We start from the raw sequence: 26,590 nt of genomic DNA on the forward strand, positions 1-26,590 counted from the left end.
CCCACTGGGGGCAGTACTTACCGGCAAGATAGAGCGTGTGGGCATTCTTGTTCTCTGGCACTTTGTCCGACCTCTCGCAGGGCTGCATGCCCAGGAACTTGACGATGTTATTGACAGCTTCTGTATTCAAAGATTGAAGGAGACTGTTATTTGCACCCGGTCTCTGCTTACAGGAACCCTGGCGCTGAAGTGGAACACTTCTAGTTCACCGGACCTTCTCCGAGCACCATGCAGCCAGCACATTGTGCTACCTGGGCGAGACCTCTCTGCAGTCTCCCCACCTAACAGTGCCTCTTCTGCCAGGGGCAGCTGAAGACTATAACCCTCCCCAGTCTGCTGCTGTTAGTGGTTTCTTGTTGCTCCCAAGCCCGACATTAGTGCATTAAACCTTGCTGCTGGATCACTGAGATACTAGCCTCTACCAGGCACCAGAAGACTCCCACCAAGCCGGGCAACCATCGCAGCCGGGTCACCAACCTATTAGAGCAGGGGGGCTGTCTCACCGTCTAAGGTTTTAATTGAGCTGAGAGCAAAGGTTTCCTCCTTCTCAAAGTCGTCTCCCACTTCCTCCCAGGCGGCAGCAAAGTTGGGCTTCAGGACCTTTTGAATGTGATCGGACACGGTCACCTCCAGGTCTTCCAGCTGGGAGAGAAACAAGGGAGGTGTTCGGCTGTGCACGGTTACACTGCAAGGCAACGATTCTTTGCAAGGGGAAAAGTCGGACAACAACTCTGCCTAGAATTATTTCTGATACAACCCCAGTGGGCCTGGCTCTCTCTCTCAAGACTGCCCACTAACACAAGCCCTAGATAATAGAGGGGCAGCCCCACTGGTGGCTACTAGTGAAGCTTAAAACTTTTAAACAATTACTTCAGGGATGCAAGAGTGCATTGGTAGAGGGGACATCCAGTAAGCAGGTACCAAGGCAGCGCAGGGAGAGGCTGGAGAACGTGCCTAGACCTACTCTGGAGGGTCACTTGCAAGCAGCCTTCAGGCTGCCAAGGGTGTGAAGGAGTTTAGGCTGTGCCCAGAAGTGTAATAGGCATGTTGCTGAGGCCATGAAGAGCTAATCCAGGGCCCAGACATGCCGGGAGAGAACAGAAATGTGCAGGGGCAGGAAGAAGGCTGGCAGAGGGTCACACAGAGAAGACCAAGTTGAGTCTCCATCCAGCTTCTGCACTCTAGCACCAAAGGCTGTTTGCTTTCGGCAGAAGCGGGAGGTTTAGAAAGGGATCAGAATAAGATGAGGGGCTGAAAGCTGGAGCAATCTGGGGATGGAAACAAAGGAGAGCGTGAAGTAAAGGAGACGGCCAGCTGGCTTGGGCAGCTGTGCTCACAACCCCCAAGCGACGGGCAAAACACCCAGGCTCTACAACAGACGTACCACGTATTCGTCATCGTAGCCGTCATCTTCTGGGACCCTCGTGTTCGGGTCGCAGTCACGGACTGTGAACTTCATCGTGCAACTGAAAGTACAAGCAACTGGTGGAGGGAGAGGGAAGGGAGAGCACGTCAGAGCGTGGGGAACACAGCGTCCTCCACCCAGGCCGAGTACTGGAGCCCAACGAGGGACTAGGAATGGCGGTATACCTGGCCCATCCCCAAGCTACAGGCACAGCACAGCCTGACTGTTACACTCAGTTTAAGGTCAGGGGAGGCTCCTGGATTAGCGATATGCAGAAGCGAAAGCACATGGGAGCCAATGACGCTTAATACTTTGGAGCTAGGTCAAAGTAGAGTCAAGAGCTGTTGGAAATCAGATAGACTGAACCAGAGACATGGGCCCTTGCTCAGGGATTCAGGCTAACTGTAGTAATCTCCAGTGACAATCAGGCCCCAGCCTTGAACATTCAGGTCAAACTAAATCCAGCCTCAGTGGGGTTTTCACTAAGTGCAAAGGCAAGACTAGTCCTCTTCTCTACTGGAAGGGAATTCTCTCATTCCCCAGATTCACAGAGATTTTAACCCTGTGGCTGAGGGGGACAGCTACCATAGAAGAGCTACCCCGCTTTTACACTGGGGCCCATCTTGCTGGCGTCTCAGTTATGCGGGCTCTGCTCCTGTATTTCATTTCACCAAGTGCCCGTACATCCAACGTGCAGCTCTGATAAGCTCCTGGCAACAAACCCTTTTTTCCTGGGTTAACTCCAGATTCCTTTAATTGTGTTTCTTTTTCAATCATCCACTGGAGTGATAGCCAGGTCAAAAGCGCGCATATAGACTAAAGCTCAGTCCTACACAAACGCTAAGCAGACTGGCTACTTGAATGAGAAAAGTAGTAGAATCTGACATGCAGGGTACACAGTAAATTAGCACAATGTGAACAGATCAACTGAGTTTAGATGACGGATTGTATAGGATGGTTTGGATAGGGCTGATCCTGCCTCAGGCAGGGGGGCTGCTGGAGGTCCCTTCCAGCCCTGCTTCCCTAAGATTCGAATGAAATCTCGCCAGGGATCGATTCAGAATTCGTTCGAGGGGCCGACATAAGCGAAACGTCCTCCCTTCTCAATTGGTACCTGCAGCGGGATCGTCCTGGGGCAGCTGCACAAGAGTGTAGCACATGCCCGGCTGGTTGTAAGGGAGGCTGGCTGCTGGGATGTAGCAAATGACATCGTAAGCGTCCGATGGCTCCATCTGCACAGTGACCTTCTCCAGTAACTGGTCGTTCAGGGTGTTTGTGCAGTCAAACTGCAGGAGAGAAGCAAAAGAGGGGTGGGGGCTGCGTGTAGCAAAAACGTTTTTTGTAGTCAGCTTTTTCCCTAGCTTTATCCTGCAATGGCACCTTCTATTCACTGACCCCAACTCTGCTAGTTGGGGGAACTCTTAAGAGCACATTGGATCATCTCCTTGTCTTGAGCCTCAGAATAAGTCTGCCAGCCCTAATGACAAGCAACCCAAGGCCTCTAACTATCACTCAAAACTCCCGATTCAGTCAGGTTACAACAGCTAGCTCCCACCAGGAGAGGCTATTCTCCTCCAACATGCACTAAATGCCAGTGCATTTGCAAGGAACCCAGGTGTCAAAAGGAGTCCAGCCAAGGGGCTCAGCTTACCTGGAAAACTATGTGATCGGTGAACGTGTGCTTAATACAGCGAACAAAATACTCTGTTTCAGCTTCTGTAAGCTGCATGGACTCAGACGACTTAAATAACGGTCCCAAGTTCTTGAATTCGGGAATGGCAGCGAGTTGTTCTGCAGAGAAACAGAAACTCAGGCATGTTTTAAGGAAAAGTTTGGTAAAAGTCACCTCTTCCCTGCGTAAAAGACACAGCACACCAGTAACACCTGAAGCACGAGACATGCCCCCCATCCTTTCAGCCCATACCTTGGTATATGTCCTGGCGAGATGGTGTGATTTTCTCTGGCTTGTTGGTTACTAGTGCAATTTCTGCAAGGAGAGAAGCAAAGATACCACTGTTAAGTCTCTTAAAAGAGATATTTGAGGCCCCCTGGATGGTCTTCCACACAGACTCGCTAAGCAGTCGTGCTTTCTGCAGCAAGCTGTTTCTGATCCGAGTTCTTGGGCCTGCTAAACATGTCTCCTGCGCTCCGCCCAGAAGAAAGATTCCCGAATTCAAGCACCAGGATTCCCCAAACTTAGTCTTACACCCAGTTGCAATGAAACACCAGGAATGCACATCTGGCTTTGACACAGCTGCTCCAGCTACCATGTGTCAAACAGCAGCTGAGCTGGGATGTATGAACTAGAATCTTTTGAAACAAGGCTCCTATTTCTAACAAGACTCTAACCTGGCATTTAACCTGTTCCCAGGAGACCATATAGGTAAGGTAACTGAAATCACTGCTTCCTGGAGCTCTCGGATCAAACGGGCAGGGCAGAAGGGAGGAAGATTACAACAATGTTGGTTCTAACAATCCTGCAAGATCAGAAAGGCGCTGGGGCATGAGAGAAGATGGTCAGACTGGAATGGACTGCAGGGCTTTTTGCCTTCCTGTGTGGCGGAGGGTGCGATCCTCATCATGGGATCTCTTGAGCAAATATCAATCTTTGCGACAGCAGGACCATTGGCTGCTGTGGTCCCCCTGCTCTGCCTGGGCAGGTTCAGGTGTGATGTTTTGTGGTTGTGTCAGGGTTGACAGTAATTTTAAAAAGTTTAGATTACTGGATGGTTTGGACAGGGCTGATTCTGCCTCAGGACTAGATGACCTCTGGAGGCCCCTTCCAGCCCCACTTCTCTGATCTAGCACAGTCATTTAAAACACATTTGGGTCCCCTCTCTCCTGTCCTCATGCCTTCTCCACCCGGGGACTCTGGAAGGCAGAAGCAAATGCTTCAGTAGGACAGGAGAGGAAGAGTTTGGATCATAGATAAGTGAGCTAGCTCCACGCTTTGGTGGTGAATGCCCAACTCTGCTGCACCCAAGAGCCAGACAGGACCTTTCAGAGAGGCCCGGGGTGCAGTAAGCGATGTGTTCAAGCTGTCCGCCTTACTCCTGGGCGTCTGGGCACCGGAAGCTTAACCCACTATGCCACCCCACTCCTGGAGCAGGCTGTGTCAAGGGAGCTTGGCTGTTACCTGCTTTCTGTTCAAAGTTTGGTGTGGTAGCCAGAGGAACTGTTTTCATGTCAAAGGGTTTGTCAGAAGGCTCCAGCGTGTACTGGTGGAGGGCCTTCTCCATCCCAGGCAGAGACACAGTCAGCCCTGCAAAACACAGAGAAAGGGGTCTTGGTCTCCACTTAGGAACCGCTCGAGGTCCAATGCAACAGCACATCAGGCAGCATTCGCCGCTCTGGTCTGGAACACAGATTGTCCACTGAACTGGGAGTGGGAGGACGTCCCAGTCAGTCTCAGCCACCTGCTTTCTGGAACCGAGCAAGGGAAGCTGCTGAAAGGGCCAAATGCTTCTGTACAGCCTGGTGGCTGGCTCAAGTCATAAGCAAAACACTGTGAGTGCTTCCAGGGACTGATGCCGACAAGGCAAGAGCACCAGTTCTGCAGAAGGGACCAGGGGCAGAGCAAGCACCTGATTGAGAGCAGCAATACTTCGAGTCTGAACATTTGGCCCGTGTAATTCAAGGATCCTGAGGCAACAGCTACCATGCCCCTCACTGAGATGGGTCATGCCCATTCTGTACTGAGCAAGACAAGACAGAGGGTGAATGACCCGTCTTACGTCAGCCAGCAGGGCAGGGCTGGACCCAGAGCCCAAATCACCAATACCTCTGCTCTGGCTTCATCATGAACCGTGTTCCCTCTATGCTTCACACAGGGACAAGCAGAAGCATTACTGCCTTCAGCAGCATGCCTGACACCGCTCCAGGTATCCAGAACGCAGCGACTGAGGCTGCACGGGGAATGACTGCACCCACGCTGCAATCAGCCCAGCGGATGATACCGCAGCAACGTCCAATCAGGAAGCAACAGTGCAGGAGCTGGGTCGAGCAGGGCTGTTTCCGTCTCGCTCACCATTGAAGATGTAGGCAGCGTTCAGCGCTAGCTGCCTCTGCTGCAGCACGTTCAGGTAGAACGTGGCTCGGTCACGGACCTCGTCGTCGCTGTCCATCATGCACCTGCCCAGGGAACGGGAAGGGTCAAGAAGGGAAACTGGACTAGACATGGCAACAGTGGCCTACCCTGTCCTGATGGACTGGCACATTTCACAGAACACTATATGCCAGTACTACAAGCAACATCATATGCTAACGCAGTAATTCACTCTGCTCTCTTGTACACAGTGTCTTCCGTGTTAAATGTACAGAGGTCACTAGAAGTTGCCATACGCAAGCACGACCTAACAAAGAACCAGGGAGATCAGTTGGAGAGGCACCGTATCAAAGCACCACATCATTAACCTGGGATTGGGTCCCATTAAAGTATACGCCTGTACCTCATACGTCACCATCAGGGGTCCCAGTAGACACCCTACAGTGTAGGCGCCGAGTATGAGGGCTTGAGGATCCTGGCCCCCCTTGGGAAGAGGGCAGTGTGACCACTCATCCCTAATTGGGCAGGACAGTCCTGAAAGGGCAACATCAAGTCCTGGTCCCAGCTGCATGACTCTGGGACAGCATTTGTCCCGGATTCCCAGCGTTGTGAATGGATCTGAGTTTTCCATTCACTGTGAAAAAAACGTGGGAAACGGCAGGTTTCCCCTTGCTGGCTGGCACAGTCCTAGTCTGCAAGGGGGTGCAGGGGGCACCACGTGCACATGCACGCAGCTGGGAATACAGCCCCAGGCCATGGTGGAAAGCAGGTCCCCCAGCTGCCTACAGGTAAGTCTACTGTGGGGAGGGGAGGGCAGGGTATATTGAGGCCCCCCCATAGTAAGGGAGAGAGAGGGGCTGGGGCTAGGGATGCTGCCCAGCCAGGGTGGTGCATGAGGCCCAGGTGGGGAGCAGGACAGAGCTACAGGTGGCTCATCCACAGGGCCAAGAGTGGGGGGAAGAGGGGGTGAGCGGCTCCCTGCCATGGCACACACTCCTGGGGGGCGAGGAAGGGGCATGTACCCCCCTAATCTGTGCGTGGGGCAGGGGCAGATGCAGGCTGCCTACTGTAAGCTAGGGGGATCCCCATGCTGCTGACCATCCCCCAGGAGCCCCACGCCAGCCATGCCACCTGGCAAGGCAACCCAGCGTGGGGTGCAACTATGTGCTGCCACCCCCACTGCTACTGGGCAGGCAGGGGGGCACTTTGCCATGGTGGCACAGCCGGCACGGAGCTCCTGGGGGGAGGACAGCAGTGTGGGGAGCCCCTAGCTTGCAGCAGGCAGCGTGCATCCAACCCTGCCCTGCTCCACTCGTGCCGTAGGGGGCGAGAGGGGCATCATTTTAGGCCCCTCCCTGCAAAATAAAAAGTCAATGCCTATGCCCCCGTTGGGCACCAGGCAGCTCCTGGGGTTTCTCAACTAGTTTTATTCTCAGGCGCGTGAACCCAACCACAGGGAACAGGAAAGAAAATGTTATGTCAACACATCAGTGCAGCCACCTGCTCGGGGTTTGGGACCGAGTGGGTGACACTTAGTGCTATACAGACACGCTCCTTCTCAGCCCGCCAGTCTTGCAGCTCATGCCACGTCAGACTCTTCCGCCCTCCCTAGGGACAAAACCCAGCACTGGTCTAAAATGCAGAGCTGGGCTACCCAAGTGAAGAGGGGCTGCACCCAGCTGGAACCGACTGCACAGGGAAGGCGGAGGAAGCCAAATAGCCGTCCTGGGACGAGCATGGAGCTGGGAGCCAGGAGAAACTGACTTCCAAACCCAACCACCAGCCCCGACTTGACCTTGGGAGTTACTTCATTTGTGAGTGAAATGGGGCTAACGCTTCCACGCCAAATCATAGTCACAGAGAAGTAGGGCTGGACGGGACCTCCAGTGGTCACCTAGTTCAGCCCCCTGCCTGAGGCAGGATCAACCCTAGCCAAACCATCCTGTATAAATCCATCACCTAACCTCTTCCTAAAATGACTATTGACCTTGACACAACAAGACATCCCAACCAAACCTGCCACAGGTAAAGCAGGGGAACCACGGCAGCCAATGTCCTGCTTCTATAAAACACTTAATAGAGGCTCAAGAGATCCCAGGGAGAGGCCACGACCCTGCTACAGAGGAAGGCAACCCCCCCGCCATCTGTACCAATGTGAACATGGCATAAAATTTCCTTCCTGATCCCAAACGTGGTGATCAGCCTGACCCAGAGGGGAACGGCAAGACCCTCCAGCCAGGACCCAGTTTTGGTCCCAGCAGAAGCACTGGCACAGCCCAGTCCCCATCACCAGCCTGGGCTGCAGCCAGCACCCAATGCCTCAGAGGAAGGCTTAAAAACACCTTGACATGTAACAGAAAGGGAGGTGCGGGGGCAACCAGCAAAGCCTGGAAACATGGGAAGTACCCAAGGTAGAACAGGCGTCGCTACACTAGATCATCCCTGACCAGTGGCTGCCTGCCCTCTCCTTGAACTCCTCCGGTACACTTTCCCTAGGTAGCCCGTTCCTAGGGAAGCGCAAGAGAGTAAATGCTCAGGAAGCACAAGAGATGCACTGCCCACGATGAGCAGTTTGAAGGACCAGACCCCACGTGCCCTTCCTCAAGTCGCAGGATGTGGAAGTGACCGAATGGGTGGGATCTCCCCCATGTGCATCATTCAGCAGCTCCCTCGTATAGCGAAGGGAGAGCGCTGCTGCTGGCCCCAGCACCTGCTCAGTGCATGGTCTTGCTGTGGGAAGAGCCTGCCTGCGGGTGGGTTCAGTACGGCCTCACTGAACCTGCAGTGTCAAAGGACACAGCACAAGGCGGGATCCCCACAGACTTGCATCATGCCAGGGAGCAGGGTACTCGCAGCGGGCTTTCCCCAGCTCACCTCTGCAGAAGCACCAGGATGCTGGGAAGGAGGCTCTCGTTCTGGGCCCCAAACTTTGCCAGGGCACTCACGGCAGCTGGAGAAGAAAGCAGAGGGACGGAAGAGGGGTTAATGCCCTTCACACAGCGGCAGAGCAGCCCCGTGCACTACTGCCCCAAGGCAGTTTGCCTCCCCCATCACCAGCTCTTAGCAAAGATTTTTCTCCCCTTGCTTTTCCTTGTCCTTCGCTCTCAAGCTCACCTGCCCGACTGTCCCAGGAGCCTTTGGCCCAGCTGATACCCATCTCAGCTCTTCTCTGGTACAACAGGTGCTGCCTGTGAGCTGTCCCACCCCACGAGCATGCCTCAGCCCTGCTTCTAACCCAAAGCACACTCTGCCTCGGTCCCTCCGGCCCCAGCCGTCACGTGTACTGTACACGCGTCCATTATCAGTCACCTGAAACAAGCTCCTTTTCCACAGAAGCCCGCGCCATTCATTGTTTGCCTGGGCCAAACTGTAACCGAGGACATTGATACTGGGCTCGGTAACACTATAGCCAAGCTGACAAACCTAATTCCACTTCAGTGCCAGCTCCAGCTCTGCAGATACAAAGGGGAGGATTTAGCTCCCTACTTAAGTACGCTTTCAGATCCCCAAGCGGAGGAGCTGTGGTTAGGTTACTGGGTGAAGTCTCCACCCTGCTGCACCTCTGGCTCCATGCCTCAGGGCTAAAGAAATAGTACCTGGAAGAGAAAGATTTGCTACAGTAGGAACTGGTTGGTGCTGCTTCCCCTTCCTGGTACCCCAGCTCCTCTGCTGGCCTGGGGCAAGGTGATGTCGGGTAGTATATATATCTGGTAGAGATCACTGATATCAGGTAGATAACAGTGACTTCAGGCAGTCAGCCTTCAACTCGCTGCAGGGGGCTGCAAAGAGGATGGAGCTGGACTAGTCTCAGTGGGGGCAGACGACAGAGCAAGGAGCAATGGGCTCACGTTGCAACAAGGGAAGATTAGGTTGGATATTAGGAAAAAAAAACTCTCACTAGGAGGATGGTGAAGCACTGGAATGAGTTACCTAGAGAGGTGGTGCAGTCTCCTTTCTTGGAGGTTTTGAAGACCCGGCTAGACAAAGCCTTGGCTGGGATGATGTAGTTGGGGCCAGTCCTGCTTGGAGCAGGGGGCTGGACTAGATGCGATCTCCTGAGGTCCCTTCAGCCCTCATTTTCTGTGATATGGGCAGCAGGAGATAACTGCACCCTGACCTGAGCTTGGACCAGGGGAAGGCTAAATGCACATTTTCAAAGCAGATTCATCCAGGAAAGGAGTGTGGCAGGTTTCTGAGGACAGCTAGAACAGAAGAACTGCCACTGACTGGGTCAGACCAAGGCCCATCTTGCCCAGTCTCTCGTGTCACACGGGCAGAGAGCAGAGGCTAAAAGGGAGAGTGAGCTGGGTCTGACTAGGTTTGTTTTCCCCTGTTCTTCTCTTCTTGGCAGCCTCCAGCATTGAAGGTCTAGGAAATTCTGATTCAGAGGCTGTGCCCCTCACTCCTATGCTCAATAGCTACTGATGCCCCTTTCCTCCAAGAATATGTCCAATCCCCTTTTTGAATCTGGCTAAACTCTTGGCTTCCACCGCATCTGGCGGCAATGAGTCCCACACTCATTACACACTGCGAAAAAGAACTTCCTTGTATTAAAATCACTATTTACTAGTTTCATTTTGTGAGCCCTAGTTCTTGTATTCAGAGACAAGTCGATAATAAATCCCTACCGACTTTTTTGCCATTGTGCATTTCGTAAACCCTTATGTCCCCCATCAAGTGTCTCTTTTCTAACCTGAGCGGGCCTGGCCTTGTTAGTCTCTCCCACAATAGAAGCCCCTCCATAGCACTAATCATCCTTGCTGCCCTTCTCTGGACCTTCTCCAGTTTTTCCAAGGGAGTTTTAAGGAGAAATGCTTTCCCCTTGAAAAAGGACATCTTCATGCCCCAGGCAGCTCAGCATACCACACCTGCACTGCAGGGACATGGGGTTGTATTCCCTCCTTACTCCTTCCCATCACTCTACCTCTAGAGAGCGTGTATCCAGAGTTCCCACTAATAAGAGGAGTCCATAACCATGTCCTGATTAGGTACAGGAAGAGACAGCCATGAGCTGTGCCTTCTCCCCCTCCCCTCCAGCTCAGAGCTCAATAGCTTCCTTCGCACCCAACACCCATCACGCCCACAATGCAGCAGCTCACCTGCCCGCACAGCCTCATTCTCCAGCACCACCCGGTTAAAGATGAAGCGGATGTACTTGGACGGAGCCGGGGTCCTGGGGCCTTCCTTGCCCAGCAGGTGCAGGATCTTGGTGGCCAGGACAGTGTGCTCACAGTCCTCGATGAACTCGCACAGGTGAGCCAAGCCTGACTCCTTGCTTTCAGGGTTCTCCTCAATGATGCTGATGATGCAGTCCACGATGGCCCGCTTGTACTCAAAGCCACCCTGGCGGGAGAGGGGAGGAGCAGCGAGAACGCTCAGCCTGCAGGCACTGCTCAGAACACAGCGCTGTGTTGGGCAAGAAGGAGCACTCGGTTGCCCTCATCCCATGAACAGCCTCATTCGATTGAGGACACCAGGCTGTTCACTGATACCCAGAATCATGCGGTGGCACCGACCCTCCAGCCCTGCACACTGGATCTGATGACGGATTGGTGTCCTAGTGCCCAGAGCCTTGTCATCCAGCCTGCAGGGCTCCCCAAGGGTCCAGACATTTGGCAGCAGGGGAACAATTAACACCGCTACCACTCTCCCACTGCCAAATTTTCAGGCCCATGGGAGGGCTGGATGACAGGGCTCTGTAGCCAGATCTGGCCCATAGGCCAGAAGTGAGTGACTATTGGCTTCATGGCTCCATCCCTATGCCCCGAGGCCATTACAGGATGGGGGATGGACTGGCTGACCCATGAGGTCCCTTCCAGTCCAATTCTATGACTACTCCTGATAGTACATCTGCCCAGCCTGGTGGCTGATGCACCAAGCAAGGTCTGATGTTCTGAAACGGAGCCCAGTCACATTTCAGATGGAGCAGAGGATTCCCCTCCCCATCCCAGCTAGTGGCTGGAGAGACCTACATCATCTCTGAGCATGTTGGAGAGGAAAGTCATCATCACGCTGTGTTTCCGGGGGTACTTCTGGCAGAGCGCGCTGATGGCTTGCACTACCACCACCTGCAAGAGAGCAGAAAAGGCAGGCATCAACTTCTCTGTGAAACTTCTCACAGCTGCAGCTCTTTAAGGTGGCAGGGAGGCTGGGGGGGGAAAAAAAAACAACAGGTGGGGGCAATTCTAGAGATGGCACTCCAACCCAGTACTGAGATTATGTGCCAGCTGGGCATAGGACTGTGTTCAGGAGGAGCAAGTCAAAGGCCTCCCAGAGTGTCACAATAGATTCATAGATGTTAGGGTCGGAAGGGACCTCAATAGATCATCGAGTCCGACCCCCTGCATAAGCAGGAAAGAGTGCTGGGTCTAGATGACCCCAGCTAGATACTCATCTAACCTCCTCTTGAAGACCCCCAGGGTAGGGGAGAGCACCACCTCCCTTGGGAGCCCGTTCCAGACCTTGGCCACTCGAACTGTGAGGAAGTTCTTCCTAATGTCCAATCTAAATCTGCCACAATGGCTAGGGGAAGGGGAGGATTTCCCCGAGAGCCAGACCCAGTTTGAGGCTAGTAAGTGTTAGTATGGCAGTGCCCTCTGCTGTTCCACATGGCTCAGCCCTTCTCATCTCAAAAGCATGATGTAGGTTTAACACGCACTGGGAGAGAGATGCCAGGCTGCATCTCAAGCGACTGGTTTTCACTGATGGGGAAGTGATTCTTTTAGCATGTCATAGAGCGCTTGTTAGGGGATACATTTACCTGTGACGTTAATGGGAACAAATCCTGCAGCTCCCTGCCTCAATCTGGGGCCCTGCTGAAGATGACCATATTTACTCAATTCCAAGATGAGGTACCCCTCCCCTCCATGGGGGAAGAGCCCCTTGCCTTGGAGTAGACTACGAGACAGTTGGAGGGATAGGGGGTAGACACCTGCTGCAGTTCCAGCTCTAGGCCCAACCCCAGGTCAGAGCTGTAATAGCAGCTGCTGCTTGCCCCCTTGCCACTTCTCTCCTGTAGTCTTTCCCCCTCTCATTGTCCCCCAGTTCCCTCTTGCACTGCTTGCTCACGCTCCCCCCTGGGTTGCCTTTGCTCTGACAGCACACCGAATGGCATCATGGCAGTGATGGCAGCTCCCTGCTGCTGCTACCAGGCTGGGATGGGGCTGTGCTCTGTGCCCCAGGCTGCAGCTGGGATGGAGCCTGCTAGCCCCGGAGCAAAGGTAAGCAGAGAGAAAGGGGGGGGGGGGGACGGGTCTCCGAGGCTCCAGGGGGCAGCAAAAGGGGCAAACTGCTTGCCCCCCCATCCCATGCCTCCCCCAATGCTTCCTCCACCCCTGCCCCTTACTGCCTTCCTCACCACCTGCTCCATTACTGTCCCTCTCATTGCTTGTCCCCCCACTGCCTGCAGTAATGGGTGTGGAGGGGATGAATTTAAGAGGACCCTCCAATAATCAGATTTTATACATGGACAATTATACCAAGTTTATGAAGTTTTCATGCACAGAATCTAGTTATGGGGGGGAGGAGGGGGACATCCTCTTATATTCAGGATCATCTTGGATTCGGGTAAATAGAGTAAACGATTGTGCTATAAAAGGCTGCAAGATTGTGCTATAAGAGGCATAAGCAGCTTTAACTCCTGTGGTTCAGAGGTCGGGAAATACCAGTCTCGGTGGGTTTTTGATGTAGCTTAGAGACCATTTTAATTAGACCCTGAAGTGCTGCAAGATCCACCTTACCGTGGATACTGTCAGATCATCTCCTGCAAGACCCTTGAACCTAGTGCTGACAGTTCTCAGTGACAGCACCCGTGTTGAGAGTGGGCAGAGGGCTTCTGATCCCATCTAAGCTTCTAGGAAACCGAGAAGCTGCAGATAAGGCGGATCTGCCTCTCTCAAAACAGCAGGTGGCTTCACTGGACATGACAACACCCTTGGATCTCTGGAGGATTTCAAAACTATGCTCTGTCCTTGCAAGTGGCAGGACAGTCAGTGCTCTTGTCCTCCTGTGGCAAGTTAGAGGGTGTTTATGATGCTTTGGATGTTGGGTTGTTCCTGGAGTTTAAAAAAAAATTAGACAAAGAGTCGTCTGTGATGGTTTAGCTAGGAATGGACCTGCCTTGAGCAAGGGGTTGGACTAGATGAGATCCCTTCCAACGCTACTTTTCTAGGATTCTGTCACTGAAAAAGTTCTCTCTGCCATTGGCAAAGCTTCGTCAAGGCAAGGAGAGGAGGAAAGGCTGCAATCAGAAAGGGCTGAAGCATACAATACTGCACCTTAAACTCATCCGATATTTCCGACACGAAGGAGGAGATCTGTTTCATGAGCCTGTCCACGCTGCTCTCGCTCCCTGTTTTCAGGAGGGTGGTGATGGCCAGGGTGGCGATGCTGCGGTTGGAGTCGGTGATCAGGTTTTCCAGGTCCAGGTTGCAGGCTGTTACTGCAGATGGGTGCTTCATGGCCACCTGGAGAAGAAGTCAGTAATATGAAAGCAGCAGTATAAATGGTATGGACCTGAAAGCCTGCAACAGCAGCAGAGATCAAAACACTTGGGGTCTCCCATAGTGGCCAAGTACTTGTGGAATGAATGACAGGCATCGACAGCTTAGCCATCAATAGAAAGCAAACCAGAGACCCCCATGCACCATCAAAAGCCTCATGATTGTTAGCTCCCGGAATAATGCCCTCAGCTATAAAGAGCAGGTGGTCAGAGCTGGTAATGCCAGCAGTAGCAGGAGATACAATCTTAGCTGGCCTAGTGCATGTGATTGTAGGAAGGATTTGTTTGTGCTGCCAGCTGCAATACTCTTCCATGTATTATATTTTTAAGTCCCTGCAGTTTACACATATGAAATCATAGTAGGTTGCTCTCACTTATCCAAACGCTTCCAGCTCATACTCAAATCTAGAGACTGCTAAATTGCTATGGATGAGAAACCAATGCTTTATATCACTAACATTTCAGAACCGCTACTTTCTTATGGTACGTGGTAGTGTGTTACGGCCGCAGCAGGGATCCAATTAGAAGGCATTAAGAGTCCATGGTTCAGACCTGAGCAGAGATTACTTTGCTTACAGGAGAGATTTCTGCTGTAGCCAAAACCTATACAGGGGAAGGCAGGCCCTCTAGCAGGGCTGGATATGGTCTTATGATTGCTGAATTTTACAATCACAAAAGCGAAACCCTTCCTTCCTTAGACAGTGAACCATCCTGTGATAAAGTCTGGCTCACAGATTGTAGAAGGGACCTCACAAGATCATCGGGTCCAGCCCCTCTGCACACTGGGCTCTTTGCACACTGAAATTTATGCTGGAAATATCTGGAGAAAGGGTCTCAGAAACACTCACCTTGTTAAGGGTCCTTACAGCTGCATATCTCAAGACGGGTTTGGGTGAACTACAGAAGAGCTGTAGCACTGAAAATAAAGCATTTGGAGAAATGATTCATGACATGCTTTTACAAAGGATAGTGGATTTGAAACATCTGGATTCAGATCTGTTAACCCCCCCCCCCCAAATATGCTCATTCTTAACAAGCTCGAAGACTTCCATTTTGCTCCCCCATGACCAGAACACACCAGTGTAAGGGCAGCAAAGAATTACTTCATCTGACACAACAGGCACTGGATGATGCCAGGGAAACTGCAGCGCTCTAGCACTTGAATTGTAACTGAAACACCCAGGGGTTACATACCACAAGCCAGTCCTACTTACAGCAAGTTCAAGAAAAGAAAGGTCTCAAATGGGCAGGAGAAAAGAGACAGAGGTTGGTTAGCGATCTGCCCACATGGACTGCCTTTGCCATTAGGGCATTTCAAGGTTGCAGTCAAATGTGTTATTCTTTGAGGAACTTTTGGTCTAATTTCTGCCACAGATTAAGACAATCTGGCTGTGTCCTGATGAGTGCGGAGGTGCGGTATGTAGTGCTGCAGACCCCCCCTTTTTTTTTTGTTGACCCTAGGAGATCCTAGGGTCAAAAAAAATCCAGGTTAAAAAAAAAAAGTAAGTGGGGTGGCACACATGGCGATAGAGCACGCCACCCAAAACCACAGTCTGGCCAGGTGGAACTATACTCCGGCTGCTGGCCAGGCTTCCTGCTGCAGCCCTGGGAAGCCCCTAGGACTCCAGGTAAGGCTGCTGGGGCCAGCATAGTTGCTGGCTCCAGCCTCCCTTACCCCACTTGGGGTAACTTGCTGTGCGCCAGAGCATGCGTGGCACAGGTGTTCCCTGGGGACAAGTAGCAGCAGCACAAGGCACACCTTGTGTCGCTGGTACTTGTCTCTGGGTAAACAAATGTCTATGCTCATCTGGACATGCCCCCTGTACTCAAATGTGGATCAAATGCTTTCTGTAACCAACCTCTGTCACCTCCAAGAAAAGCAAGAGTAGAACTCAGTTTTTAGGATGCCCTTCAATGCCATTGGAGCAACTGGAATTGACCCTTCTCATGCAGGCAGCGAGTAACATATGAACAACTACCTCTGCTTAGATCACAGGTGATCTAATCTGACCAGTAACAAAAATTTAGGGAACCTATTCAGACGTTAACTTAATAAGGCTTTCAGGTCAGGTTTTGCATCTACAGGAGTTTTGCCAGACATCTCAAAGGGTGAACAAGGAGTCCCTGAATTATCTGGACTATTGCAGGGCCATGTCAGTGTCACAGGAAGGACACGGGAGACTTATGCTGGTCTGAAGGTGTGATCTTACTTTTTAAGCATTATTTTGCAATTATAAATCACTAGATAATCCACCATTTGCCCCCAGCCAAGACAATGGATGAAATGGATCAAATGAACCATGTTAGTTGGCAGCGTGGCAAACCCAATTCATGCCTCAACTGACCTGAAACAGCAGGAGCCAGCTCCCTCGCTGTGCAGTTTGGGAGATGGATGATAGCAGAGGCCGCTTCATAAATGACCATCTCATGTTTATTTCGCAGGCAGCTCTCGATGAAGTCAAACAAAGGGTTCTCGTGCCTGCCAGGGACACGAAGACACACAGAGGTTTCACATGGGAACCTTATTTCCCAGCAACATGAAATGGTTACGAACAAGTGCCATGGTAATGGGGGGCAGGTCTGAGTTTTATTTGCAGTCGAGTCATATTAATGTGCTGACACTGCCATGATACAGCTCAACCCTTTCACATTGCCATTCGTCCCAACCAAATGTAGGGTGAATCCCTTTCGCCAACAACATGGCATCACATTCATCTCTCAGCTTGTCTGGCCACTTATTTGATCTCTGACAACTTGAAAGGGAAACACCTTGGGGAGGTGTTTGCAGTGATAAAGGAACCTTAGAGCTAAAGATCATAAGTCACACAGCCTTATTCCACTAGGATGAGAAACCAGAGTTGGAAAGAAACAGTGGGCCAGCCAGTCTGTCTCTGCCAAAGCAGATTCTTACTATGTCTTGCTAATGCTTTGTTGAATCCAGTTTCAAGCATCCTGAATAGACTGTTAGTGAAGTGGAGAAAGCGCACACGCTCGCTCTCGCTCGCTTGGGCAGGGAAATGGTCTAGATGACCTCCAGAGGTCCCTTCCAACCCTATTTTTCCAGGATTACAGCTCACACTCCCTGCAAAAACCCTATACTGTTTCTCTATCCCTAGCCTTTGTATTCCAAGTATTTTTATGAGGGCGAGCCTCCCCTTAGCTATGTAACATGAAGAGAACGGTATATAGTGTGACCAAACAACACACAGCCAAGTGGCTTACCCCTCTTCAGACTCCTTCAGGAGGCGACTGGCAATTCGGATGAGCATGCAGTAGGCAAACTGGGATTTCAGCCCCGATCTGGTGAATTTGTTCAGCATCTTGGAAACTGCAAGGCGGTCATTTTTCCTGAGGTGGTAAAGCAGCCCCAAGGCATGATACTAGGAAAAGAGGGGAAATGTGATACTCGCATAAGGACAACTGGAAAAAGACTGCATCCGTGCCACCTTAGGAAGGATTTGGCACCAACGTGCTTGCCAAGCACAGTCTGTAAGCAGACTGGCTATTTCTAAACGAAAGTATCACATCATCTTCAAATGAAATTAAATTCCTCGCAAGCAAGTAGATCTACAATTCAACAAAGCTATGTGAGACAGCCAGGAAAAGGTGTCCTCTCCCCTCACCCACATGGAAGGAAGTCAGAAGCAGATGTAAGAGATACGTAGAAACTTGTAGAGAAAAATGTTCCCCTGGCAACAGGATCAACACCTGAAGCACTGCGTATGTCAATTTATGATGTGCAGTAATGAACAATTGGCCCCGCAAACCATCCTTGAGGCAGCTAAACAAAGTCCCCACATTAGTGTGATGCTGAAAAGCGAACATACTCCTGTACTTGCCAGTTATTAGAGGTGCACTGATACATCGGTCCATATCGTATCAACACTGATAAAAGGAAAATTGACATGATTGGCAATCGGCTCTTTTTGGCTGATGTGGCCGATAAATGCCACGTACATGCGGCCAGCCTGGCAGCTGGGACAGCAGCATCTGGCTGGGGAATGGGCAGGGGGAGGGAAGGGGCATGGGGGGCACAGACTGAGGTCCCCAAGGTGAGGGAAGGAGTAGGGCTGGGGTAGGCGCTGCTCACCAGGGCAGGGTGGGGGACAGCCAAGAGCAGTTCGTCGGGGGGGGGGGGGTTGGCGGCAGCTACCCCCACTGCGCGCACCCCTGGGGGAGGCATGGGGGGACGTGCACCTCCCAAATTTGTGCACAGGGCAAGGGGCTGCTGTGCACTTAGGGCCGGGGGTGGCACTGGGCCAAGTGGCAGTGGTGCTGGGGGGCGCTACGGGCCTCGATCCATCTTCCCCATGCCCCTCTCCTACCCCTACCCCAGACTCGCCAGCCAGATGTTGCTCTCCAAACTGCTGGGCTGCATAAATTGGCAAATGGATCAGTATCAGTCGAGATGGCTCATTAATAATTGTCTAGTATTGCCCCCCCAAATAAAAATCAGTGGACCCCTACCAGTTATGGCCCACAGCACTTCTTACAGTATATGGTAAAACTAAACAACACAACAAGAGCTGCACTTGACAAGTCACAAAACCATTATAGTCTGGGGTTCGAGTAAGGATCCAGCCAACCTCTGTCAGTTAGAATATGCTTAGACCTTCAACGTTTGTTTGGAACTAGCCCTCTGGGACCTGTGGTTGCAAGGCCAGACTGGGAAGACCCCAAAACAGTAAGTTTTACTGGAAAACAAACAAGCAAAAAACCCCCAAAAACCAAAACCAAACAAACAAGTGACTTAAGGATTTTTCTGGGCTGATAAAATAGGAACAATTCTCAAGTAGTTTCAGATTTAAAGTCCTCCAGCACTGACAAGCCATGAACTCAGCAAAAGGACTGTAGCTCCCGGAAATGAGGAAGGGAAAAAAAGGGCACGAAATACACCAGAGTTCAGGCACGTGGCAAGAGGAATCTGGCACTGTGAATTTGGAGACCAGCAGGCTGTCTAAAAACACCCATTTTCCACAATTTGCTCAAAATCCTGTTTTTTTTGTTTTTGGGTTTTGTTTCTTTTTTTTAACAGCTGAAAAGAAGACAGCAAGTTGAAGATCTGCCCTTAAAAAATTTGCTAGTCTGAATGGCAAGCTATCTGCTAAATGCAACTGGACTAACCAATGTCACGAGTTTCATTAAGTGCAATCAGTCACTGACAACTACTTGAAGCACCTTTTCAGCTACTGGCTGGGATGAGTTACAGGTAACAAACAGAGCTCTGATCCTGCAACATGTGCATCACTGGGGTCTGCCCGCCCACATCACACCGCAAGGCTGAGGTGTAAGGGCAGCGCGGACCGTTACATAAACACACCTAGGTAAGCTCAGTAATCAGCTAAATGCAAAAATACAGACTCCACAGGCTTACTGAGAGTCCTAGGAAATCAGCACAGTATGGGCTTCAGGACTCTGCTACGTACCTGCACCATGATGTTGTCGCTAGAAGCAGCCTCCTGGGCTTCATTGATCCACCGTTTGACCACATCGTAACTGATCTTCATCATGTGCTAGGAGCAGAAGCCAAGAATGAACAGGATAAGCAAAGCCACAACTCTGACTTTTACTGAGAATCATTTAATGATGAAATCATCTTCTAAATGGTTTCATTAAAAATAGCTACCCCAAGTCATTTAAATCATGGGCTCTACTTCCTGCCAACAGGACCCACGGTGTTGAGAACTCCTTTTATAAATTTGCACACTGCAATCTGTTACCCTGGACTCCAGGACACAAATCAATGCAGAATTTGGGACTTCTGTCAATACTGGCCAGTACAAAGGCAATTTCATGTTCTCACCTCCAAGGACCCACAACACAGGCCTACCCATTGGGGCTTCATCTCCTGTTCCTCCCCATCCCTTTGCTCAACCAACAAGGGCAGCCTCCTGGTCTCATGTGCCCCCTTCCTGCGCATCTCCCAACATTTGGGCACAATGCCATCACCCCCTCCCCCATCCTTGATGCCCACCCAACACTAATCCGTACCTTCACTGTTCCAACACTGCTTACAAGGGAAAGGGAGCACAGAAAAAACATATTAACAACTATCTTCTTTTGTATGGCAGACTTGAGGCAACAATTATAAGTCCAGTTTAAGGTTAGTTAACCAGTCTGATGCTCTTGAGGAAAGGGAATGTATCTCTACAATGTCACCGTCAAATTTGTATAGAGGGCAGAGTGTTGTTATGTGGTCCAGTTTGATCAGGATTGCCACAGTCACATTTTGCAGGACTCCTAATCCATCATTAGCAACTATGAGAGGCATCAAGGAGGATTTAGTCTTGGCCTGCCGGCTCACCAGTGCAAACAGTCTCCAAACTAGCCCCTGTGTACAGTTTGAAGCATATTTTTGGTACTTAAGAGAATAATGGTTTAGATATAGGCAGGGGTATGGGGCACCCCCAAAGCAAAGAAGAATCAATATTCCAAATTAAGGTGCACACAAGATGAATGAGCAATTGAGTGTTGGGATGGATAAGACTGAACTGAAAGCTGAGGAAAAGCTGTGCTAAGGAAGGGGCTGGAGAAGAGGGAAGTTGCTTGGGGCAAGGGACATGGAAACTGGACAGAGGCAAAGTTCTGAGTATGAGGAGACAGGACTGAGAAAGAGAAAAAGTGGTGTGAGGAGAGGTGCAAGAGCCAGAACGCAGGCAAGGCCAAGCTACCTATAAACCATGAAACCTCTCTCAGACCTCTGCCATAAGCAACACAACCAGAGAAATATAAACCCACTTCTCCACTTACTAAGGAAGACACCAAGGCAGAACTGGATACACTGGGGACTTTATCCACAATGGCTTGCTTCATGTATCTGTCGATGGCTTGCAGCATTGTGCCCTACAAAAGGAAATAAACAGTTGCCTATAGCTGTGCTTCTGAAGGGAGCGAAAACAATCCACCTAACACAGCGCCAAAGAGAAATGACGATTCACAATGGAGTTTGTCAATATTTACACAAGAGTACAGGGAGGAAACCAAGCAGGTCTTGAGAACAACACTTTCCCGCTGCTTTGCTGGCATTAAGTCCTCACAGCACGCACCTCAGGGAGGTACTTGGAAGGGAACATCCTGATTAATGCTGTAGTGCAGGGCAGGGCGGGAGTGAGAATTATAGCTCATGCCTAATCCCACGCCCAGTGTATTACACGATTCCTCTGATGGTAGAGATTCAAAGGGTTGGAAAGACCTAGAGGGTTATCTCGTCCAGCCCCTGCAGAGATACCAGATGCACAGTATCTCAGTGCATCTGGTAGAGGTCTGAGGGTCAGCGATCAGAGCTTACCTAGGAGTGTTTAATGCCAGCAAATACTCAGACAGATGCCAGTCCAACCTCTTTAGGAGGAAGAGTGGTAGGGTACAGGTCAGGCTGAATAAGCCCTGCTTAAATACTCTTCCTCTCAAGAACCACCTCTCAGCAACTGAGAGACAGAACATGGGCTGGACAGGCCTGTGAAATCAGAGGTTTTCAAGAAATCAAAAGCAGGAGATTCCACAGCTTCTCCAAGCTGCTTGTCTATAAAACAACAGGGTTCAAATCAGCAGCTTATTTTTCCTCCAGGGCAAGACAGATGCCCCTTGGGTGACAGAGGCACCTGATCTCATCACAGGTGTGTTCTGTACTTACATCCGTGATTCTACACAGGGCTCTAATGGCTGGGCCTCGGTATACGTCTTCCTTCCCAGTCATGTCTTTGGTCAAACTAGAACAATTTAAAACGCACGTACTAAAATGTCACATGTTATCGTCATGTAAGCCATCATTTGGTTATCATCATGCAACTGGTGGCAAGAGGGCATTTTTCTAACTGCTAGTCGTTTAAAAATTCTTAGCATTTGGCTCTATCAGCGATATCTAACCAACATGAAAAGATTCCAACCAAAATAAAAAACAAATCCTAAGGTGTGTGCGTGTGTGAGGGGTGGGGGGGAATACAAATATCTGTGCTAGAGTACTTCTGTTTCTCACCCCCACTCTACAGCATGGATTTTTGCTTCTAAGAAGTGGCATTTCTGCTTCTTTGGTAGCTTAAAAAAAATATAGTTCTAGGTTTACTAATGAAAATGCAGCTTCTTTCCAAATGCTAGTCACACACGGCATTTCAGATGTCAAGATCTCTCTGGAGTCTGCCTCTTACACCACATAGGTTCTGCAGCCAGAACTTGACCGTTCTGTGGATGAAGCGAGTCAGACGCAAGCTTGGCTCATTCCCTTCCAAACCACAACAGCTTTGCAGGGCATACAGGAGGGCATACATTTGTTTTGTTCAGAAATATGACGCAGCTAACATTTGTCCATACAAAAGATGACAGTTTAGCAAGCAGGGATTCCAGGCATGACTCAATGGTGCTTCACTTACTTAAACCGGAACTGCCTACCTTCCGTTAGTAGCTTAACTTTGTAGATGTGAGGATGCACTTAGTTTCATACTTAGTTTTGTGTCCTTTACTATCCATTCTACATAGGTCAGGGAGCCAGCCTCATGGAAAACATAGTAGCTGAAGTAACTGTACACATTTCAGAACCCTGAAGATTAAAGGTTTTCCATAGCTCTTATACCTGCTGGTGACAATGATGACATCTTCGGAGATATTGGCCATCTCTTTGATTGTAAGGTAGCACATCCTTCTTAAGGTTTGCTGTGGAAATATATTACAAAAAAGCATTAAGACATGTCAGTACTGAAACAACAGTTACTTCTACTTACAATAAACTGGTGGTAGCAGTAGGAATGATGAAATTTACTGTAATGATTTGAGAGAGACAGAGACAGTCAAAATGCTAATGTTAGCAGGCTGAAGTGTAATATGCAGGATGAAGTCGTAATTACATGTGCTAATGTAGGAGAAAAGGGTGAACAATAAAAAGGACACTGGCAAGCCAAGGAGGGCTAGGGAGACCCAAGAAAGCACAAAGCGAGTAAGACCAGGTTCTCTGCGTCAATCTCATATTTTCTATTAGACCAACTAAAATAGTTGGACAAATTCTTCTTTGCAAGCTTTTGTGTGTTTTTACCCGAAAGCTTGTGGATTGACCCAAAGAACCGTGTCTGCATATGTCCTTAGACCAACACAGCTATGACCAACACCCCCAAGGAAGTAAGAAGGTTTTACATATTGGGAATGACAAGGTAAGTCCGTGTGGAAGTTTGGGTTAGTTCTGACCAATCTCTAGAACTCAAAAACTGATGCAACAAGAAATCATTCTAGGGGGATAAAACGGAGCAAGACAGATAGGTGTTTTGCTAGTGGAGCTGATCCGCCAAAGCCAGCCAGCATACGACAGCTAGAATCTCCCTCGCTAACCCAGCTGTACCAATTTGGATCAAATGCTTGCAACTGTAATTACTGTGTGGATGTGGCCACTGCTAAGTACTGTAACACGGCTAGCTAATACGTAGTTCACATTTTCCTATAGTATTTTAGCATGCTTATTTAAAATAACTGATACTGGCCTTTGGATTTAATAAAGGCATTTAGCCAAATTACTCACTGGGTCATTTGAATTGCAATAGTGTGACAGGTTGGATGGAGCGACTCCAACCCATGAGCCCTAGGATTGATACCCCTGTTGTAAACCCTTTATTTATAGCTATTCCTATCACAGGAATTCTAGGAGACTTAACTTATAAGGAACAGCTTTCTTTCCTTTTTAGAGTGGTAAGGAATTTAGAAGTCATTCCCAAATGGAAGACGTGTATAAAACAATACCCGTCTTACAAAACAGAATCCGGTTGTTACTGTTTGTGAAGTGGAAGGCAGGGCAAAATGGCACCTTAGAGACTAACTCATTCAGAAATGCATACGCTTTCATTAGCAACAGCCTACTTCGTAAGTTATCTGTCAGTAATTAGTATCTTTCAGCACGCCCTTGACACTGACTGGGGAGCTACTATGGCAAAAACCATAGCTGCCAGAGCTCACAATGTAGCTGGTGGTATGTGAACAGGAAACATTTTATGCTGAATCACCAGACTTACATCGTTAGACTGAAATAATCTGGTCATTGCAAAGAAGGCTTCTGTGGCTTCGGTGGTTCCAAAGTGCTCACCCTACAGAGAACATACAAATAGCAGAAGTCAGAGATCAATCAATGCGTCAGCAGCCAGTAATTCCTAGGTGGTTTTTTTGTTCATTTGTTTTTCCTTTTTCTGGTCTATAATAATATCCGCTTAGATGCTTGAAATTGTTGGTCTCAAACCTTTTTCTTCCTTTAAATCTTTTTCCATCCAGAAAGCACTCCCTCCATCATTTTTTGTTTTTACAGAGCACCAGCTGACATAATTATATTGTTCATTTGCCTTGTTTCAACATGAGCTCATCATCCTTAGCACCAGAAAAAATACTAGGAACAGAGCTTATTAATTATCCTGGGCTCCCTCTGCTCACTTTACAGCAGCAGTGACCTGCCGGGTGAGCTTTGGTTTATGTGTGGCAACTAAAGGAATTCTCTTAGGATCTCTTCAAAGGGAAATGGCTCTAATTAAGATGGAGCAGTGCAGAGAGCTTGTAATCCCTGCTGGTCTTGCCTTTGTATTAAACACTGCCCAACTCAGTCCACATTTCATGCATGCGTGGTTATGTGGATTCCTCAGCTCACCACAGTTTCTTCATATTGTCTCCTTTTCCCCACATTAACCAAGACAGATGTGTCACCCAACTATTTGCCAATTCATACTCTCTCCAGAACAGTTACTTCTGCAGCACAAACAAGATTGTTTTTAGCTATCAAAGTGCCTGTATGCAGCTCCCAGGAGCCTTTCATAACATGTCTGAGAAGCTTCACAGCATAGGCACCGAGTATGTGGGGACCCAAAAGGACCGTCAGGGCCCAAATCTGAGGAAAGGAGAAAAATGTGGGAAGCTGCAGGTTTCTCATTGCAGGCTGGAAGAGGAGCAAGGGTGATCAGATGGCAGTGGGCACCAAATGCATGCGCTTACACATGCAGCAGTGGAGAGCAGCTCCCTCCAGGTAAGTTTAAACGGGTGGGGAGAAGGGGGCACACGCAATGTGCGTGTGGAGGGGAGAAGGGGATGTGGGGAGGGGTCAAGGCAAAACGGTGGAGGGTGGGGGACACACGTGTCCCTTAGGATTTCTGCGCCCACAGCAGGGCACAGGGCTGCAGATGGGCCAGAACACCTCTGTGGCCCAGCGGGCAGGACCAGATGTGGGAGGGAGCACTGTACTGCCATGGCCACCAATGTGAGGGAAGCGTGACAGTGGCAGCTTCACAGGGTTGTGCCCCTGCTGCTGCTGGGTGGGCAGGGGGCACCTCACTTTGGTAGCACGGCACTCCCTCCTGCGCTGAGTCTCACCCACTGGACCACGGAGGTGGCACCTGTCTGGAGCTGGTTCGGCCCTGTTGCAGCCCTGTGCCCAGCTGTGGGCACAGAAATCTTGGGGGCACATGCTCCACCCCCCTCCCTGTTACCTGTGTCCCCCTCTACCGCCACACATGTTGCCTGTGCCCACATCCCCCGTTCCTCAAACAGTGGAGGGTTGGGGGGGGGGGGGGGGGGGGGAGGGGGCCAACATGTCCATCATCTTAGGCCCCCCCCAAGCAAAAATACAAGTTGGCGCCTATGCTTCAGAGTGTGAAATATCTCCAAGTTATGTTGAAACTGGGAATAACATTACTGAGCAAGGACTTCCTTTCTGTAACTGGTAACAACTCGCCTGGAGCTGACAGCTGAAAGTACAAGTGGTTCTGATCTCCTGAAAATACTTCTTTCACTCAAACTCAACCATGACTACACATTTAGAAGGAAATGATCACACTTACCTGGTTCAATAAGTAAAGGATCTTGGTAAGTATGTGCAGACATCGTCGTGGATTTATGGGGGTCTCATTAAAAATACGAGCCTGCAAACAGCAGAAACAATGGTATTACTGCATGGCAACACAATGACAATTAACACTTAGAAATCAGAGTGATGCATTTGCACCAAGGCAGTCAATTTATTAAGGATTCTGGCTAAAAGCTATGCTCCTGAAAACAACATAGCAAACACAGAACCATAATATAGATTTAAACAAAAGTAACAAAAATACAAATATAACAATAAAATAGGACCAACTGTTATAAAAACATTGTTCATGCTCCTAAAATTAACATAATCAAATATAAATATGGTGATAAATCAAATCATAAACCTATAAAAACGTTGTGCATACACAGTTTCATCAAAGGGCCATAGGATTGTTAATGGCGAAAGACTGATCTTTGTATTCAAGGGTCCCAACTGCAAAGTCACCGTGTTATAAACTCCACAGGCCCCAAATTATACACCCCAAAATGCAAAGCTGATGATATATCAATTTAGCCATTGGCCACATAAATGCCAGATATTTCAAGCTTGTTGCTTAGTTCGGTATTTCTCAATCTGTAGGTCATGACCCAAAAGTGGGTGGCAAGAATAAATGAAAGGGTTGTGAACTTTAAAAATGGATCAACAAGCTTAACAGGAGAAAAACATGGAAAACTATTGCTTTTCCCTTGCAGCCTGGCAGAGTTCCAGCCTGTGAGGGACTGCTTGGGGCCCCCATGCCCCACACACCCTCCACCCCTGACCTACACACTGGGAGCCTGAGGATGGGGGGCAGTGGGTGAGGGAGGGGCACTGGGTCGGGACTGG

General features: G+C 49.8%; 1 protein-coding gene across 5 annotated transcripts in view; it reads right to left on the reverse strand.

Annotated features, from left to right (window-relative positions):
- The window catches only part of COPG2 (COPI coat complex subunit gamma 2), a 31,850-nt gene that overhangs the window by 1,645 nt on the left and 3,615 nt on the right, over positions 1-26,590 (reverse strand). For 3 of the 5 annotated variants that reach the window (XM_059725718.1, XM_059725719.1, XM_059725717.1), the window contains 21 exons: positions 25,737-25,817; positions 23,934-24,005; positions 22,514-22,593; positions 21,581-21,656; positions 20,701-20,793; positions 19,377-19,463; positions 17,173-17,330; positions 16,296-16,429; positions 14,799-14,866; positions 13,727-13,915; positions 11,423-11,518; positions 10,550-10,856; positions 8,325-8,400; positions 5,433-5,536; positions 4,542-4,667; positions 3,330-3,392; positions 3,057-3,196; positions 2,520-2,691; positions 1,385-1,482; positions 504-642; positions 22-120 (listed from right to left, as the gene is read on the reverse strand). In XM_059725718.1, coding sequence (XP_059581701.1) covers positions 22-120; positions 504-642; positions 1,385-1,482; positions 2,520-2,691; positions 3,057-3,196; positions 3,330-3,392; positions 4,542-4,667; positions 5,433-5,536; positions 8,325-8,400; positions 10,550-10,856; positions 11,423-11,518; positions 13,727-13,915; positions 14,799-14,866; positions 16,296-16,429; positions 17,173-17,330; positions 19,377-19,463; positions 20,701-20,793; positions 21,581-21,656; positions 22,514-22,593; positions 23,934-24,005; positions 25,737-25,817 — 2,458 coding nt within the window. The remainder of the gene's footprint in view (positions 1-21; positions 121-503; positions 643-1,384; positions 1,483-2,519; positions 2,692-3,056; positions 3,197-3,329; positions 3,393-4,541; positions 4,668-5,432; positions 5,537-8,324; positions 8,401-10,549; positions 10,857-11,422; positions 11,519-13,726; positions 13,916-14,798; positions 14,867-16,295; positions 16,430-17,172; positions 17,331-19,376; positions 19,464-20,700; positions 20,794-21,580; positions 21,657-22,513; positions 22,594-23,933; positions 24,006-25,736; positions 25,818-26,590) is intronic. The other 2 variants (XM_006265129.4, XM_019487634.2) reach the window with 1 other exon arrangement.

Source organism: Alligator mississippiensis, chromosome 4 (assembly GCF_030867095.1).
Source record: "Alligator mississippiensis isolate rAllMis1 chromosome 4, rAllMis1, whole genome shotgun sequence".
In the NCBI taxonomy this organism is placed as follows: Eukaryota; Metazoa; Chordata; order Crocodylia; family Alligatoridae; genus Alligator; species Alligator mississippiensis.